This window comes from Nothoprocta perdicaria, unplaced genomic scaffold (assembly GCF_003342845.1).
Source record: "Nothoprocta perdicaria isolate Ctin4 unplaced genomic scaffold, notPer1 scaffold_99, whole genome shotgun sequence".
In the NCBI taxonomy this organism is placed as follows: Eukaryota; Metazoa; Chordata; class Aves; order Tinamiformes; family Tinamidae; genus Nothoprocta; species Nothoprocta perdicaria.
Window position 1 is genome coordinate 2,431,164 of NW_020456298.1, and position 13,366 is coordinate 2,444,529.

Consider the following 13,366-nt stretch of genomic DNA (forward strand, 5'->3'; position numbering starts at 1 on the left):
AAAGCATTTTCTAGGTGGGTTTTCAGAAGCAATACTAAGACAATCTCTCAAACATTCAGCTTTGCTTAGCGAGCATGAACAATTCATTTTCTTCCATAGGTATTGTTTTGCTTGAAAAGCTTCGCAACTTGTCCGTATGTGACCGATATTTTCACAGAATAAAGAGTTTTCATTCATCTTTTCTTTCAGCACGGAAGCATAAGTGACTTCTTAAAGCCAACTCACACTAAGACTTATTCCATTTCTTTCATGGAAAATGACATCTGGACAAGCCAAACTAGGTTGCTTTTAAGAGGGTTGTCCAATCTACCATAACATGAGATTTCTTCGGAGTTTCATTACGCTATTTCTTAAGAAATAGTATTTCAGAAGTGAAATTTTACTTCCAAGAATCACCTTCCCATCTACATACTGCTAAACAGCCCAAAGATGAAAGAGAAGCATCTAATTCTGCTACACAATATTAATCAAAATAGCTATTGCAAACAGAAGTGAAACACACAGTATTTCAAAAAATAATCCAGCATCATTTACTTGATAAATTTCTGCATCCACTTCAACTCGCTATTCAGGTGTTTCTAAATTCTGTGCCAAATACTTTGTGTTAAATTTTCCCTTGTTTAGTTTCAGTTTAGAAATGAATATTCTTTGAAACACAGAAGTAAGAGAAGCCAAAATGCTCCAAAAATGGCTGAATCGGAGTGTCATCAGATATCCAACACATCTGAGGGTAGTATAGCTAGATACAGATCCACCCAGTAGTRGATCTAGTGCATAAACTGCTCCTTCACCCTGCAACTTCTTTCAGAGTATTACAAGAAGCCCACCAGTATCAGATACCTAAYATCCAGTTTGAGGAACTATTCCAGCACTCTCTCCTGTAAAATACCACATAGTTGATTCCCCCTATTAATGTCTGAAGATCTCTCTGCTTTTTTTTTGCTATTGCTGTTGTTTTATTATTTTATTTTCTGCATTTAATGCATTACTTCTGCTTTTGGATGGCCTATGCCCCCATGCAGGAGAGTCCTCAGTGTTTGATACAGGCCTAGGGAGCACGATTTTCCAGAGTAATGCTACATAGCGTGTTACAAAAGAGGAGAATGAATAAAGGGCTCATTTCTCCAGCATTTCTGTGATATATTCTGCTCCATTTTGTCATTTTTCTCCCSCACTAATGATGCCTGGTAGAGCTTTAAATTAAAAAAGATGAAAAAAAMCCCAATATAGCCGATAATTGCACAATGATTCTTCTCAGTGGGAAAACAGGAATGACAGGTTTTATTCTCAGAAGCTGGTATTATCTGTCACACTAGACAGGGAGTTTGACTTCCTACTTTACCTCATTTGGTTGAGGTGACATGTGGTGCTTTCATACACARGTTTGACTTTGATGCACACACTCACGTAGGCATTTCTAAAACAAGTGGAACGGACTTGCAGAGTTAAGGATGAAAGTGCTGAGCTACAACAAATATTCAGGCAGGGGGGTGGGGGCTGGCAATAGTGACGCTCCATTTCAACCACAACAGAATCACCTAATCCCAAATAAATCCACTGAAAAGGAAGATAAGGCTTGCTTTGAACTTAGAAGTCTTACACCACTGGTGAAGGTGAGGAGGAAGGAGAATTTTTAAAGAGTGGAGACACTAATTTTCTATCTTATGTAATTTATCCTTCTTGTTCGTCCTTTCCTTACAAACTGTTGCAAACTTCTACCTTTCAAAGATATGTTAAAAAAAATCACATGTCCTACTCCAGAGACAACAAATATCCTGAACACAAGCAGAACCACTGAGATAAGTAGGAATACTTGTTACTTTTTACAGAATTGCTCTCCACCCCAAAGCAATTCTGTAGCCTGCTGCAGAACTTGCATCGCTGAAAGGCAAGTCCATGTCATTCTCCACAGAAGTGCACAGACTTTCTAACCTCCCAGTCTCTCACGATTTTATCACTGTTGTACCCAAGACTTTTTTGCCCTTCTCTTTGCTTCCATGTCCCAGCTTCACCATGGATCAACTCTTTTGCTCATAGCAAATAACCTGCAGGACAGCTATTGACAGTTAGTTGTTTCAATGTCTAAACACGTGATGCTAAATTACAAGAAAGACTGTCCTATTGCTTCTAAATTTATATCTACTTTCTGATTTTTTCATATAAAAAAGGACTCCCCTTGCAAAACATATGAAAATGGTAATGGCGACATGTTCTTACAAACTTAACTATATTACCACCACCAGGCTCAGTGAACACGAGCAACAGAAAAAGCAAATTGTATACGGAATTGGCATTACTCTTGACAGAGACAACTATCAGGGAGAGAACTTCACTAGCCTTATCTTCCCATCCTCCAGAGAAAATGAAACATTAAATGATAAGCTTAACTGATAAACCACTAGACCCTTGCTATCATTACCCTATCTTGGTGAAAGCTGTCTCTTTGCACTCCTAATTGCCCTCTGTAACCACCATATTTTCTATCCAAAATTCAAAATCCTTGAGGATTGGCTTGAGGCAGGGCTGAGCGTGCCTGCAAACACCACACCAGCCAGCAGGGCCCCAGCCTGTGCCTAGGGAATCTTAGGCTAGAGAAGAGGTGACCCAGAACCTCAAGTTGAAGGCCTGAGTACTCTGTTTTACACAGAGGTGGTGTGTTTATTTGAAACAGAAAGTGAGGATTTCTACAGTCCTAAGCAAGGTACAACTTTGCAGTTATATAAACCTACAAAAGCAACCCTGTCGTTTCAGATTCTGTAGACAATATTTTTTGTCATATCCAGGCATTAATTTTATATTATGTACACAGAAAACTGCAGGCACACCTATTGAAAAGTATGAGCACAGAGAGTCTGACTCTGCTTAAAACCATCATCACTCACCAAGAGGCATAATACCTGACAATTCCCTCCAAAATTAACACTCTTAATAGCTCGTGCTCAAACCTCAGGGGTCTCCAAATTGGAAAGTACATAAAATTGATGGGCCTTGTCTTTAAAACCTCCAGCAGGGCTGGAAGTATTTGCTGCAGTCAAAACAAAGGAGCTGAATATTCGTATGCTTTTAGTTTTCATCATTTAGGCACCAGGGAATTCTGTGTGTACACACAGGTCCAGTCAGGACCATTCAGAAATACCTCTGGGCAGTCTTAGCAGGTTGAGGGAGACGAGCRCGGGCAGTTCTTTCCCTCTGTAAGACCTGAAGACAAATACGTCAGAATTAGGACACAGATGAAGGCTCTGCTGTTGGAAACAGGAATCAAGAAGCTGTGCTCTGACTCTGGCTCTGATTAAAGAGTTCAGAACTCAAACCAGACAACAGATCAATCTGCATCAATTGTGAGCTGACAAGAATGAAYGGTTTAAAATATAAACCGGATTCTTAGTAACTGTCCATTAAAGCTATAATAAACATCAGAGAATTGATTTAAGTGAAAATGTTATGGAAACTTAGTAATATCCATTAAAAAAAATTCGTGCTTAAATAGAGCTGGAGGAGGGCAGCATTGCTACATAGGATGGCATTCACTTCAGCCTATTTCTTTTGACCCAAGTTCCATACCTGTTTTTTTGTTTTGTTTTTTGGCATGCTGATTAAGATAATCCCACAAGTTTCCCTAACAATAAAAAAAAAAAATCACAAATAATTAACCAGCTCTGGATAAATTTATAAATTTCAAATTCACGCCAGCTGCCTGAAACAGAACACAGAAGAACTGACTGACTGCAGAACATTTGGGGATGTGCCCTTCTGCCTCGCAGCAAAATACTCATGTACCAGTCACCAGAATATTGGAGACAGATACCAAGATGGCTACATCGCAGACTGAATATTCACGACAGAGATAGGAAGAAAAAAATACTTTTTTTTTAAAAAAAGAAGTATGTATTAAATATCCAGGCACAAACCACAAAACAAACGGAGCGGGAGACAAAAGTCAGTACAACATGGAATTCTAGCCAAGCGAAAAAGATGGTACAGTAGAGAATTTGTTCCTRCGTCTCCAATTTGATGGATATAATATCTGAAAATAAAATCTCCTCCAGGAAACAGAGATAACCCTTTCATACATCAAAGCTAAGACAGTTATTAGAGCTGCCAATTTCTTTTCAAGATAAAAGCCGAGAGCAGAAATAACGCCATGCTGAAGTGAACATAGATAATTTAAACTAAAATCAGTTACCCAGTAGGTTCAAAAGTAAGTAGAAAAGTGAGAAATTATAATATCAGATGTAACAGTGCAAGGAGTGACCAAAAGATTTGATACTATTGCTGCAAGTTTTAGAGCATTTCATTAAATAAAGCTAAAAAKTTCATAAAGGAATAAGAAAGAATTGGAGCAATGAGAGATGGTACCACTGAACAGAGGAATGGGAGATAAAGAAAATCTCAGTGGAATCAGGAAATGTTYAAGTCTTTGTACGTGACAGGCCAAGCAGTTATCTCCACTTGTGTCTGAAATCAAATTCACGGGACGCAGCAGCACTGTATGCAGKGCTGGATAAGCAGCTGCTGCCACATCCCTCATGTCAGGGAAGTGTCACAGGATAAGAAATGTGGAAAGATACTCGTAGTACTGGAAAGATGTAGCCAAAACAGCTTGGCATGACGGGGTAAGAGCACTGTGAAGCAAAAGTACTTTCAAGTGACGAAGCATCATCACAGACAGAAGGAGTCCTGCTCACCAGCTCCACCAGAACAAGACAGTGACTCTAAATCTGCTCCTCCCACCACACGCTTCTTTGCCAACACTGTTGGAGAGAACCTTGTCTTGACAGCTTGACAGCTCCAAAAGCACAGACTGAGACCTCAGACTCCAGCCACTTTGAGATCACAGAATCACAGAGTCTTCAAGGTTGGAAGGGACCTCTAGAGATCAYCTAGCGCAACCTTCCTGCTCAAGCAGGCACACCTACAGCACGGGGCACAGGGYGGCATCCAGGCAGGTTTTGAAGACCTCCAGAGAAGGAGACTTCACAACCTCCCTGGGCAGCCTGTTCCACTGCCCAGAGTGATCTGGGGGGTTTTAACAGCAGACCCACAGTGCCTTCAGATAGGCAATGAACCAAGTGCAAAGCAAACACTTCTCCAAGTGTTGAGAAGCGCTCTGAGGAKGGGAGTGACCCAGGGCCATGGAGAAGGAACCTCTCACTTGTCAGAGTCACTTCCAAACCACGTGGCTCCAACCACAGGCCTCTACATCACATGCAAGGTTTGCATCTGGTCTTGTAATGATTTTTATTGCATGGAAAGTGCATATTTGAGCTTGTAACACCCTGTATCTGTCAGATGACCAGTATGCATATATCCCCTAAAACACAGTGTAAGCTCCTGATCAGGTCAAATAATGGGACATGTAAGCAGTCTGTCTATGATCGAAACTGCACATTCACTGCTAGCTTTAGAGATCCACTCATCATATTTTAGGTGATATATGCATTTTATCTATGCAAGAGAAACATTTTTGGTCACGTGTAGAAGCTGCAAGGTCCTGCAGAAAGAGTGGCACGGCCAGTTAACAATATGGGCAAGCCAAATTCTGTCAGCAGACTGTAGGATGAGCTCCCAATCAAGAACACAGAAYCACAGAATCCTTAAGGTTGGAAGGGACCTCAGAGGTCATCGAGTCCAACCCCCCTGCTCACGCAGGGTCACCTAGAGCACGTGGCACTGGGCTGCGTCCAAGCRGGTTTTAAAGATCTCCAAAGAAGGAGACTCCACAACCTCTCCGGACAGCCTAATAACACTACCTAATAATTTGCCCAGACTATTGCTACTGGAAGAAAGCAAAAAGACTGTTATTAAGTTAAGCTAATGATATGCCTACACTGCAGGAGCCGTTTTATAGAGACCCCTAGTTGGCTTCGTATAACACAACCCAAAGCAAAAGAATCCCAAGTGCAGGATTTCAGCACAGACCTATTTACCTCAATTGTCAGAGCTCAAGTTAGCTTTTTGAAAGTTAACTTGAGCAGTCATACTGTTGTGTGGACATATCCTGAACAATTGCTCATTTTTCTCAACTATTTTAAAATTTGAGTTGAAGAGGAAAGAATTAATCCATGTGAACTACCCTAAAATAACTCATTTCAAAAAWTGCTTTTAAATAATGCCTACTATTGTAAGTCCTATATACAGATTTTGTTCTGAAAATGAACAAGAAAAGCTCACTTAAGAACAYAGACACATGATACAATGGGCAGAATATTAACTAAAAAAGAAAAAAGAAAMTTAATTCATTTTCTCATGAGCCTTTTCAGGAATAAAGTTACTCCTTCCGGAAYATACATAGAAAAAACAGGTTTTTCCTTTCCGGAATTTTTTTCCTTTCCAGCAAGGAAATAATTAAAACACAAGAACCACTTAAAGAAGGAAAGTTCAAACCTGCTACTAACGGAATGAGTCTTCAGCCTGGATACTTGATCTGAGCAATTGTCCATCAGTAAGAACAAGAAAAGCACAAAGATCCACTCCTCTCCACTCTTCAATTTATTTCAGGAAATCGAACTCTGCCAGTTACACCTGCTGAGCTATAAGGCATTCGGCTGATAAACAGTGTGCATTTGAGGAAATGACATTTCAGCCACGTAATAAGCTTTGCAGCTGCCCCAGGGATAGGCTATGTTGTTTCTCTGCCATTTTGACCTCCATAAGCTACTGATAATTTTGCTTTAGTCCGCTGCTTTTGCCAAACTGGTTAACAGTGGAATGGGTAAAAATCAAGATCTTTTTGAAAAAAAACTTTYGTTAGACAACTGGTGACCTTCCTGAAAATCCCTCTTGTTTCTTGTTATTTCTTCCTCCTAACTGTGTTGCCCTTGTGCTTGCAGCACACATGCAGCATGATAGTCAAGGGCTAGATTTTGCTTTTTGTCTTTTTTGGACACAGCAATGGTCTTTCAGTGTCTTCCTTAGATGCTATTTCACAAAACAAACAAAAAACCAATACCTGCAAAGCTTAAAGGTGGATGGGATGTCTTCTGCATCTTAAAGACAACCACATAATTAGTATCACCTTTGTGCAAACGATAACTTAATACAACAGGCCCTATCACATTTGCCCTGCTCAAGTTAGGCTCTGCAAAAATCCAAACGTAGATTTAAACAGGATTGAGAATTGCRGTCCACCACACATCAAAACTGCTCTTCTTTCTGACTGAGCTGGTATATGAGACTACCTTTAATCACAAAGCCTATTCAGAGTCAGATTCTTCTGAGACATTTAAAGCAAACCTTTGGCTTCCTGCACAAACCAACAAATAAGTTGRACAGAATCATTCCCTTGAAATGCTCTAAATAACAGCCTCCTTCCCACTCCTCCACTGAAAAAAAAAGATTTGGATCTGCATGAAGAATAAGGAGGGTTAGTGCAAGTGCTCTTTCCATAACTTGTAGAAGAAAAATCTATGAAATCTCTAACACTCCAGTAAACTAAAGTGATGAACTGAAGTAAATGGAGTCATATTTACATTATTTAAATTAAGCTCCTTAGAAGTGTCTTCACAAGAACAGTGCCATAAAAATGCAAATTAGCTGTAATTTCTGTGTGAACAGAAAGTCTGCACTTAATATTGGTAATTTACAGCAGATATCTTGTAAATCTTTCACAGCACTCTCTAACTTCAGGGTAGCATTAAAAATATACTTCTAGGCAGCCTGCAGTCTAATCCACAAGGAGATTGCTTATCTACAAAGCCACCTGYATGTTGTAATTTTAAACTGTTACGTTGAGAAAATAGTCTGCAGAATATTTTAAGAGGTCTTTCCTTAACACTATTTTAAAAACTATTTTTAAAGTATCAATCACTCAGCTTCCCTGCCCACACCTAGAGAATCCTCCCTTCTCAAACTTGAAGGGGAGAAGTGATCATTTCGCAGACACTTCCCTCTCAAATAGCAGCTCAACTCAATTGCATCCTCCCATGTAGCTCTCCCTTTTTCTTACTGCTTCTCCGCCCTCATTAGAGATTTTTGTCACTCCCTCTATATCCTCACAAAGAGGCACTTTCTTCACTCCCCATCTACCAATTTCCAGTTCATTAAAATAGTTGGAAAATGATAGCAAGMATATGAGCTGCTTTAGGAAACCGGACTCTTTCCAGCATCATGCAGTTGGTTCAGGTCAAACCAGTATAACCCACACAGCGGCTGAGCTTTGGGGCAGGAGCTTTCCCAGTTGTGGACCTCATGCTCGCAGATACTTAGGTGAGAGGGTCTTAACACAGCACTGCTCAGTAGCTACGTTGCTGAGTAGTTCATTGGGTATGGACTCAAGCCACGTCAACAGAAGATCAAATGGTGGCTTAATGTATTTTACCTTTGAACTGGGAATGATTAAAACCCAAGCACAGACAGCTACGTGAGCTCTTACCATCTGTGATACACCACTTCGGCATTAAAGCTTAAGTATTTTTGATTTAAGGCTCCTATTCAAAATTTTAAGTGGAAAACTGTTAAAAGCCATTAAAAAAATATTTATATTCTGAAAAAAAAAACCCTTACAGAATCATTTGATAGCACCTCTTACCTGTGTAAATCACTGTGCTGGGTGTTGACATGACGCACACATGGTCACAGCAGAACCTCCTACTGGGCTCTGTRTGTGTGCTACACATGTGCAGCACGAGAAGGCACCGCCTCCTGCACTGCAGGATGCTGAAAGCTGTTTGAATGCCCTGATACACCTCTGCACGAGCACTGACATCATCTGAACTACAGCGTAGCACTGCCAAAGGTCCCCTTGTGAAGGGTTTCAGTGTGGTCACTGGAAATTCCATGGCAGGCTTGAAATCAGCCATAATTTCATAAAGAATTTTTTCATAAAACAAAAAATCGAGGAGCACTATACATTATTAACTGGAAAAATAAAGTTTTATATTGAAAATAGCTCCGTGTGCAGCATCTGCCAAAAAAACCCCAGCAAAACACTGGGCATCACCAGGAAGGGTAGTGCGAGCATTACTGCATATAGAGGCAGAGTAAACCAACAACTTGGGCACTGCACACAGTTGCAGTCTCCACATGTTCCAAAGGTTGCAATGGAGTAAGAGAAGGCATAAAGTGGGGTAGCTAACTTGGCTATTCCTAGGAGCATGGGGCAGCTGCTTTACAAGGAGACACTAAAAAGGCTGGGACTCCTCAGTTTGGAGAGGAGACTGTTGAAGGCCTACTGTTGAAGACTGAGGCCTACAAAGGCCTCAAAAAGGCCTCAAGTTTTGTAGGCTGAGGGCTGTGAAGGCAGCAGATTAAGCAAATGCAGAACAGTTTTCACAACAGTACAAGACAATTCTACTCTCCCTAGATTAGATGAATTTTGAGCTCTCTACAAGCAGTATAAAGAGTCCATAATACTACTGAAGTTTTTCCAACTTACCTTCACTGCACTGAAGCAGAAGGCATACAGGACAACCAAAACCACAAAACTTCGAGAAATGCTGTACAGTGCAGACATGAGCCCAGCAGCAGCTGAAACACAGACATTACAAGCTCGTTAGATTCTTCCTAAATGAGAAGCTGCAATCAAAACAAAGAAGAGAACAAAGCCACAAATGCTTTATTACAAGTATAGATTAAAAGCAGATACTACAAAGCAATGTTCAAGAACACCTTCAGCATCCCCATAAAACCTCACAAAACTATCTGCTGATAGTAGTGCAAGTCTGAGGCCATTCTAATCAATGTTTTCTCCATGGATAATGAGGTCCCACACTACTGCCTTATATTCTGTACACAGTGCCACAGATGGAATGAAGCGATCTTCAAAACAGACCTACGATAATTTTCTAGTCAAATGCCACATGGAATTTTCTTCCTTCCCTCTGCTCCTGGGACATAGGCCCCACTCACATCCAACCACATCTTAACTGTCAGCCACGATTTGCCCCTTATTCAGGATACATGAGTGAGCTTAAAGGAAGAGATAAGGATGCCATCTGGCCTCTTGCCTTAACTTTCAGGGCTTCCACAATCAGGGTAGGAGGTGCTGTCAGACAGAATTAGTTGTTCAGCAATCTCGACCATGGAAATACATGGGCTACAAAACAGTGCTCTGATTAGGGGTCAATACGCACTGCAACCATCACTTGTGGATGGGATCAGAACTTTTATTTCCTCCAAGTCTGTATGTTACTTAACAGACAAAAACCACCCTTGCTATCTGTGCTACTTTTAACCATCCGTCAAAGGCTACATCTACAGCTGCAGAGGAATGCATTGAGAGGGCTTCTAGATCCAAACTGAGGTGACAATGAAGATGCAACCCATCTGCTCTTTTAGGTTAAAATGAAAAAAAAAAAACACCACCACAAAAAAAAAAAAAAAAAAAAAAAGCAGAGCACGCTGTCTTGTTTAATCTCTGACTGAAATAATGCCAGAAAAAGAAATCCAGTCAAGGTGGTCCTGTCAGTACCCATCCCACCCTTGCAAGATTATTATTAACTGTTTCAACTTTAACAGGCATCGTGCTTGGAAATATGCAACCCTGTACTGCAATCTAAGGTGACAAGCTCTGAAAGGGACAGCTCAGGCTACAAGACGCTACTTACCAGAGCCACCAAAAAGCAACATGTCTATTTGCTCCAAGAGATATATACAAAAGGTGTTGATTTGAGGGAAAAGACCAAGAAGAGAAATTGCAGGAAAGCAATACAAAAACACTAAGGGAAATAAAAATATACATGTTAGAACATGTGCATAAGTTACACTGCACAAACAGAGAAAYGTGCATTAAACTAAGATAAACCTTCCAAATAATTCTGAAGATTACTCAAGCCATCATATTTTAACATTAAAATTAATGTAATTAATGTAATTTAATAGCAATGATTTCACTTCTCATCCATACAAAATTATTCTACTTTACAGACAAGAAACTTCRACACAGAGGTTAAATTTCAGCCTTATTTTGGAAAATGAAACAACAGAAAAATAGCATCACTTAGTCTCTTTAATTGTTTCTCRAACACTTTCAAAGTTATACTTGTTTTACCCAAAATACAGAAAGAAATCTTAATTTGCAGACTTTGAAAATTCCTCCTTGGATCAGAGAGGTGAATATTACGCAAGTATAGCAAAATTCTAAACACCAAAATCTTTAATTGCTCAGACTCACAGTATCAAGTTTACGACTGTTATTTTGCCTCCTGCAGCAGACAACTGAAAACACCTCAGACAGCTTATARAAAAGGAGCCAACTTGTAGTGATACTTCCCCAGAATATTCCCCCAAGCTTCCTTCACTGTGTAACTGGATTTTGCAGTACTGAATGCACAATTAAAATAGTAAAGAAATCCAGGTAAAAAGCCAGTCTATCATTTTYACATAGCTTCTTTCTAAATAAAGAAATTAAGGTAGCCATGTAAACTAGCTTTTTAAGTGAAGGAAAAGGGAAAAACGGGAGTAATAACTGAGGTTTTTGCGCTTCTGAACTTATGCTCTGTCCATTTCCAGCCACCCATCCTTCCTTTGCTCTTCCCTCCAACAAAGAAACACTAAGTGGAGCTGCCTAGCAAAGCATTTAAGCATATGCTTGACGTAAGTCTCAACTTTCAAGGATGCATGTACAGGATTAAGCATGTTCTTACTGCCTTGGTGCACTTGTACCAAAACGCTCCGCATCTTGAATGACAGAGACTTGTGCTGGCCACTCTTCCTCATGAACAATCACCTGTTACTGTACATAAGAGGAAGGCTGCAAGTTCCACTGGCAAAAAGCAGATTAAGCCACTCAGCTAAGTTATTCACTTTCCTTCCTCAGTCAAATTTTAAAACGTAGCAGTAGGATTTGTGGGTTTTTGCTGGATGCTAATTTCACATTTTACTTTTGATTTGTCTCACCAACGTATCTTGTGTTAAAATAAAACAATATCCTGAGTTTGATTTTGCAGCTTTTGTCTTMATTCCATTATATGTTACTACTATTCAGTACTGTAAATCTTGCCAAGGTACCAAACACAGGAGGAGGAATGACACACTCAAGTGTTAAACACAGACAGGGCTCACTCCAACACTCTTGCATTTACAACACACCCTTCATGGTGACCTCCATCAATGGCACCAGTTATGTATGTGTAAAAACATAAAGAAATCCCAAACTTTGCACTCAAATGCCATTATTAATGTCTTCTCCCTTTACTGTTTTTATACCTATTCCACAAATCTAACCCAAGCAGGGAGTGCTCTGTGACAAAAGATGGCATGACAGCAAGCTCCCCAGTAAGCCAGGGCCACCTCCATGAGCAGGAGCTCTGTTCCTCAGGCAAAGGAACCACCACAGAGCTCACCCAAGATGACCAACCCAAGGCACAGACCCAATGGCTGTTGCCACATAAGAACAAGCTGAACAGCAGCAGAGGACTGAAGCACAAGGCTGGGGAAGCTGCTTATTATCAGCACACCAAAATAAACAGTTGCCAAGGTGAAACAAGGGAGASAAAGGCTGGGTGACTACATCAGCGTCCTCACCTCACCCTCTCTCTGATCATATCTTGAGTAATCCTAGCAACTTCCCCAGTCAAGGTAGTTCTGTTTTCCACTAGGAATAAATAAAGGAAACCAAACACTTGCCACTGAATTTACGAGCAAGTCCAGGCTGCCCCGTGGGAAGCAGGCAACGAAGGCTGCTGGCTCACCAGCTGGGACTGCATTGTGAATCCCAGAGAGAAGCTGCTCACGCAGCACAAGGTCTCACACAGAACGGCTCCTCTAAGCGCTGGTCACCGCTGCTGCCTCCGGGAGCGTCTGCCATTTAGCACAGACATCTGGGGGAGCTCTGTGCCAGCTCTGCGAGCTCTCACTCACAGAAACCCCTGCTCTTCTGAGAGGTCGAGAATGGTGGCTCAGTGGCAGTATCACTGCAAACATTTTAGAAGTGGCAAAGGTGATGATCTTCATATAAAAAATCATAGGTATATTTTGGCAATGGTCTGTTTGCTTTGTTACAATATCTGCTTTTTACTACCCAGAACAACTAGTTGTGTCCCTTCACTGCCTAAAGGAAATGGTACCCAAACCACAGCAAGACTCTGGGGCATGCCGGACTGCCACAGCTTAGACAAAGGACCACACTGCGAAACCGTGCAAGGATTCACGGGAGCCAGAAGGGGAGATTTCTGTCAACATAGAGCTAGGAAGAGTTAAGAAGAGCTACAGTGTGGCACCAAATACTGCTTGAACAAATATACTTACAGACACGTCTGCTCCTGGAGTTGGTAAAACAAAAATGAGGGATGAGCAAAGGAAACTAGTTTCTTCTCTCTCTCTTTTTAAAGAGGTTCCAACTCATGAGATAAGCCTGTATTTTCTTTCTCATCCCTCTCTAGGCTGTTGCAAATACCTGCTCCATGATTTCTTTTGAGGCCAGTCAAAA

The 13,366-nt window shown here is 40.8% G+C and overlaps 1 protein-coding gene across 1 annotated transcript in view; it reads right to left on the minus strand.

The window, feature by feature from the left end:
- The window catches only part of PCNX2 (pecanex 2), a 136,322-nt gene that overhangs the window by 76,025 nt on the left and 46,931 nt on the right, over window positions 1-13,366 (minus strand). The window contains exons 14-15 of the mRNA XM_026053390.1: window positions 10,545-10,655; window positions 9,374-9,465 (exon numbers count right to left, since the gene is read on the minus strand). Coding sequence (XP_025909175.1) covers window positions 9,374-9,465; window positions 10,545-10,655 — 203 coding nt within the window. The remainder of the gene's footprint in view (window positions 1-9,373; window positions 9,466-10,544; window positions 10,656-13,366) is intronic.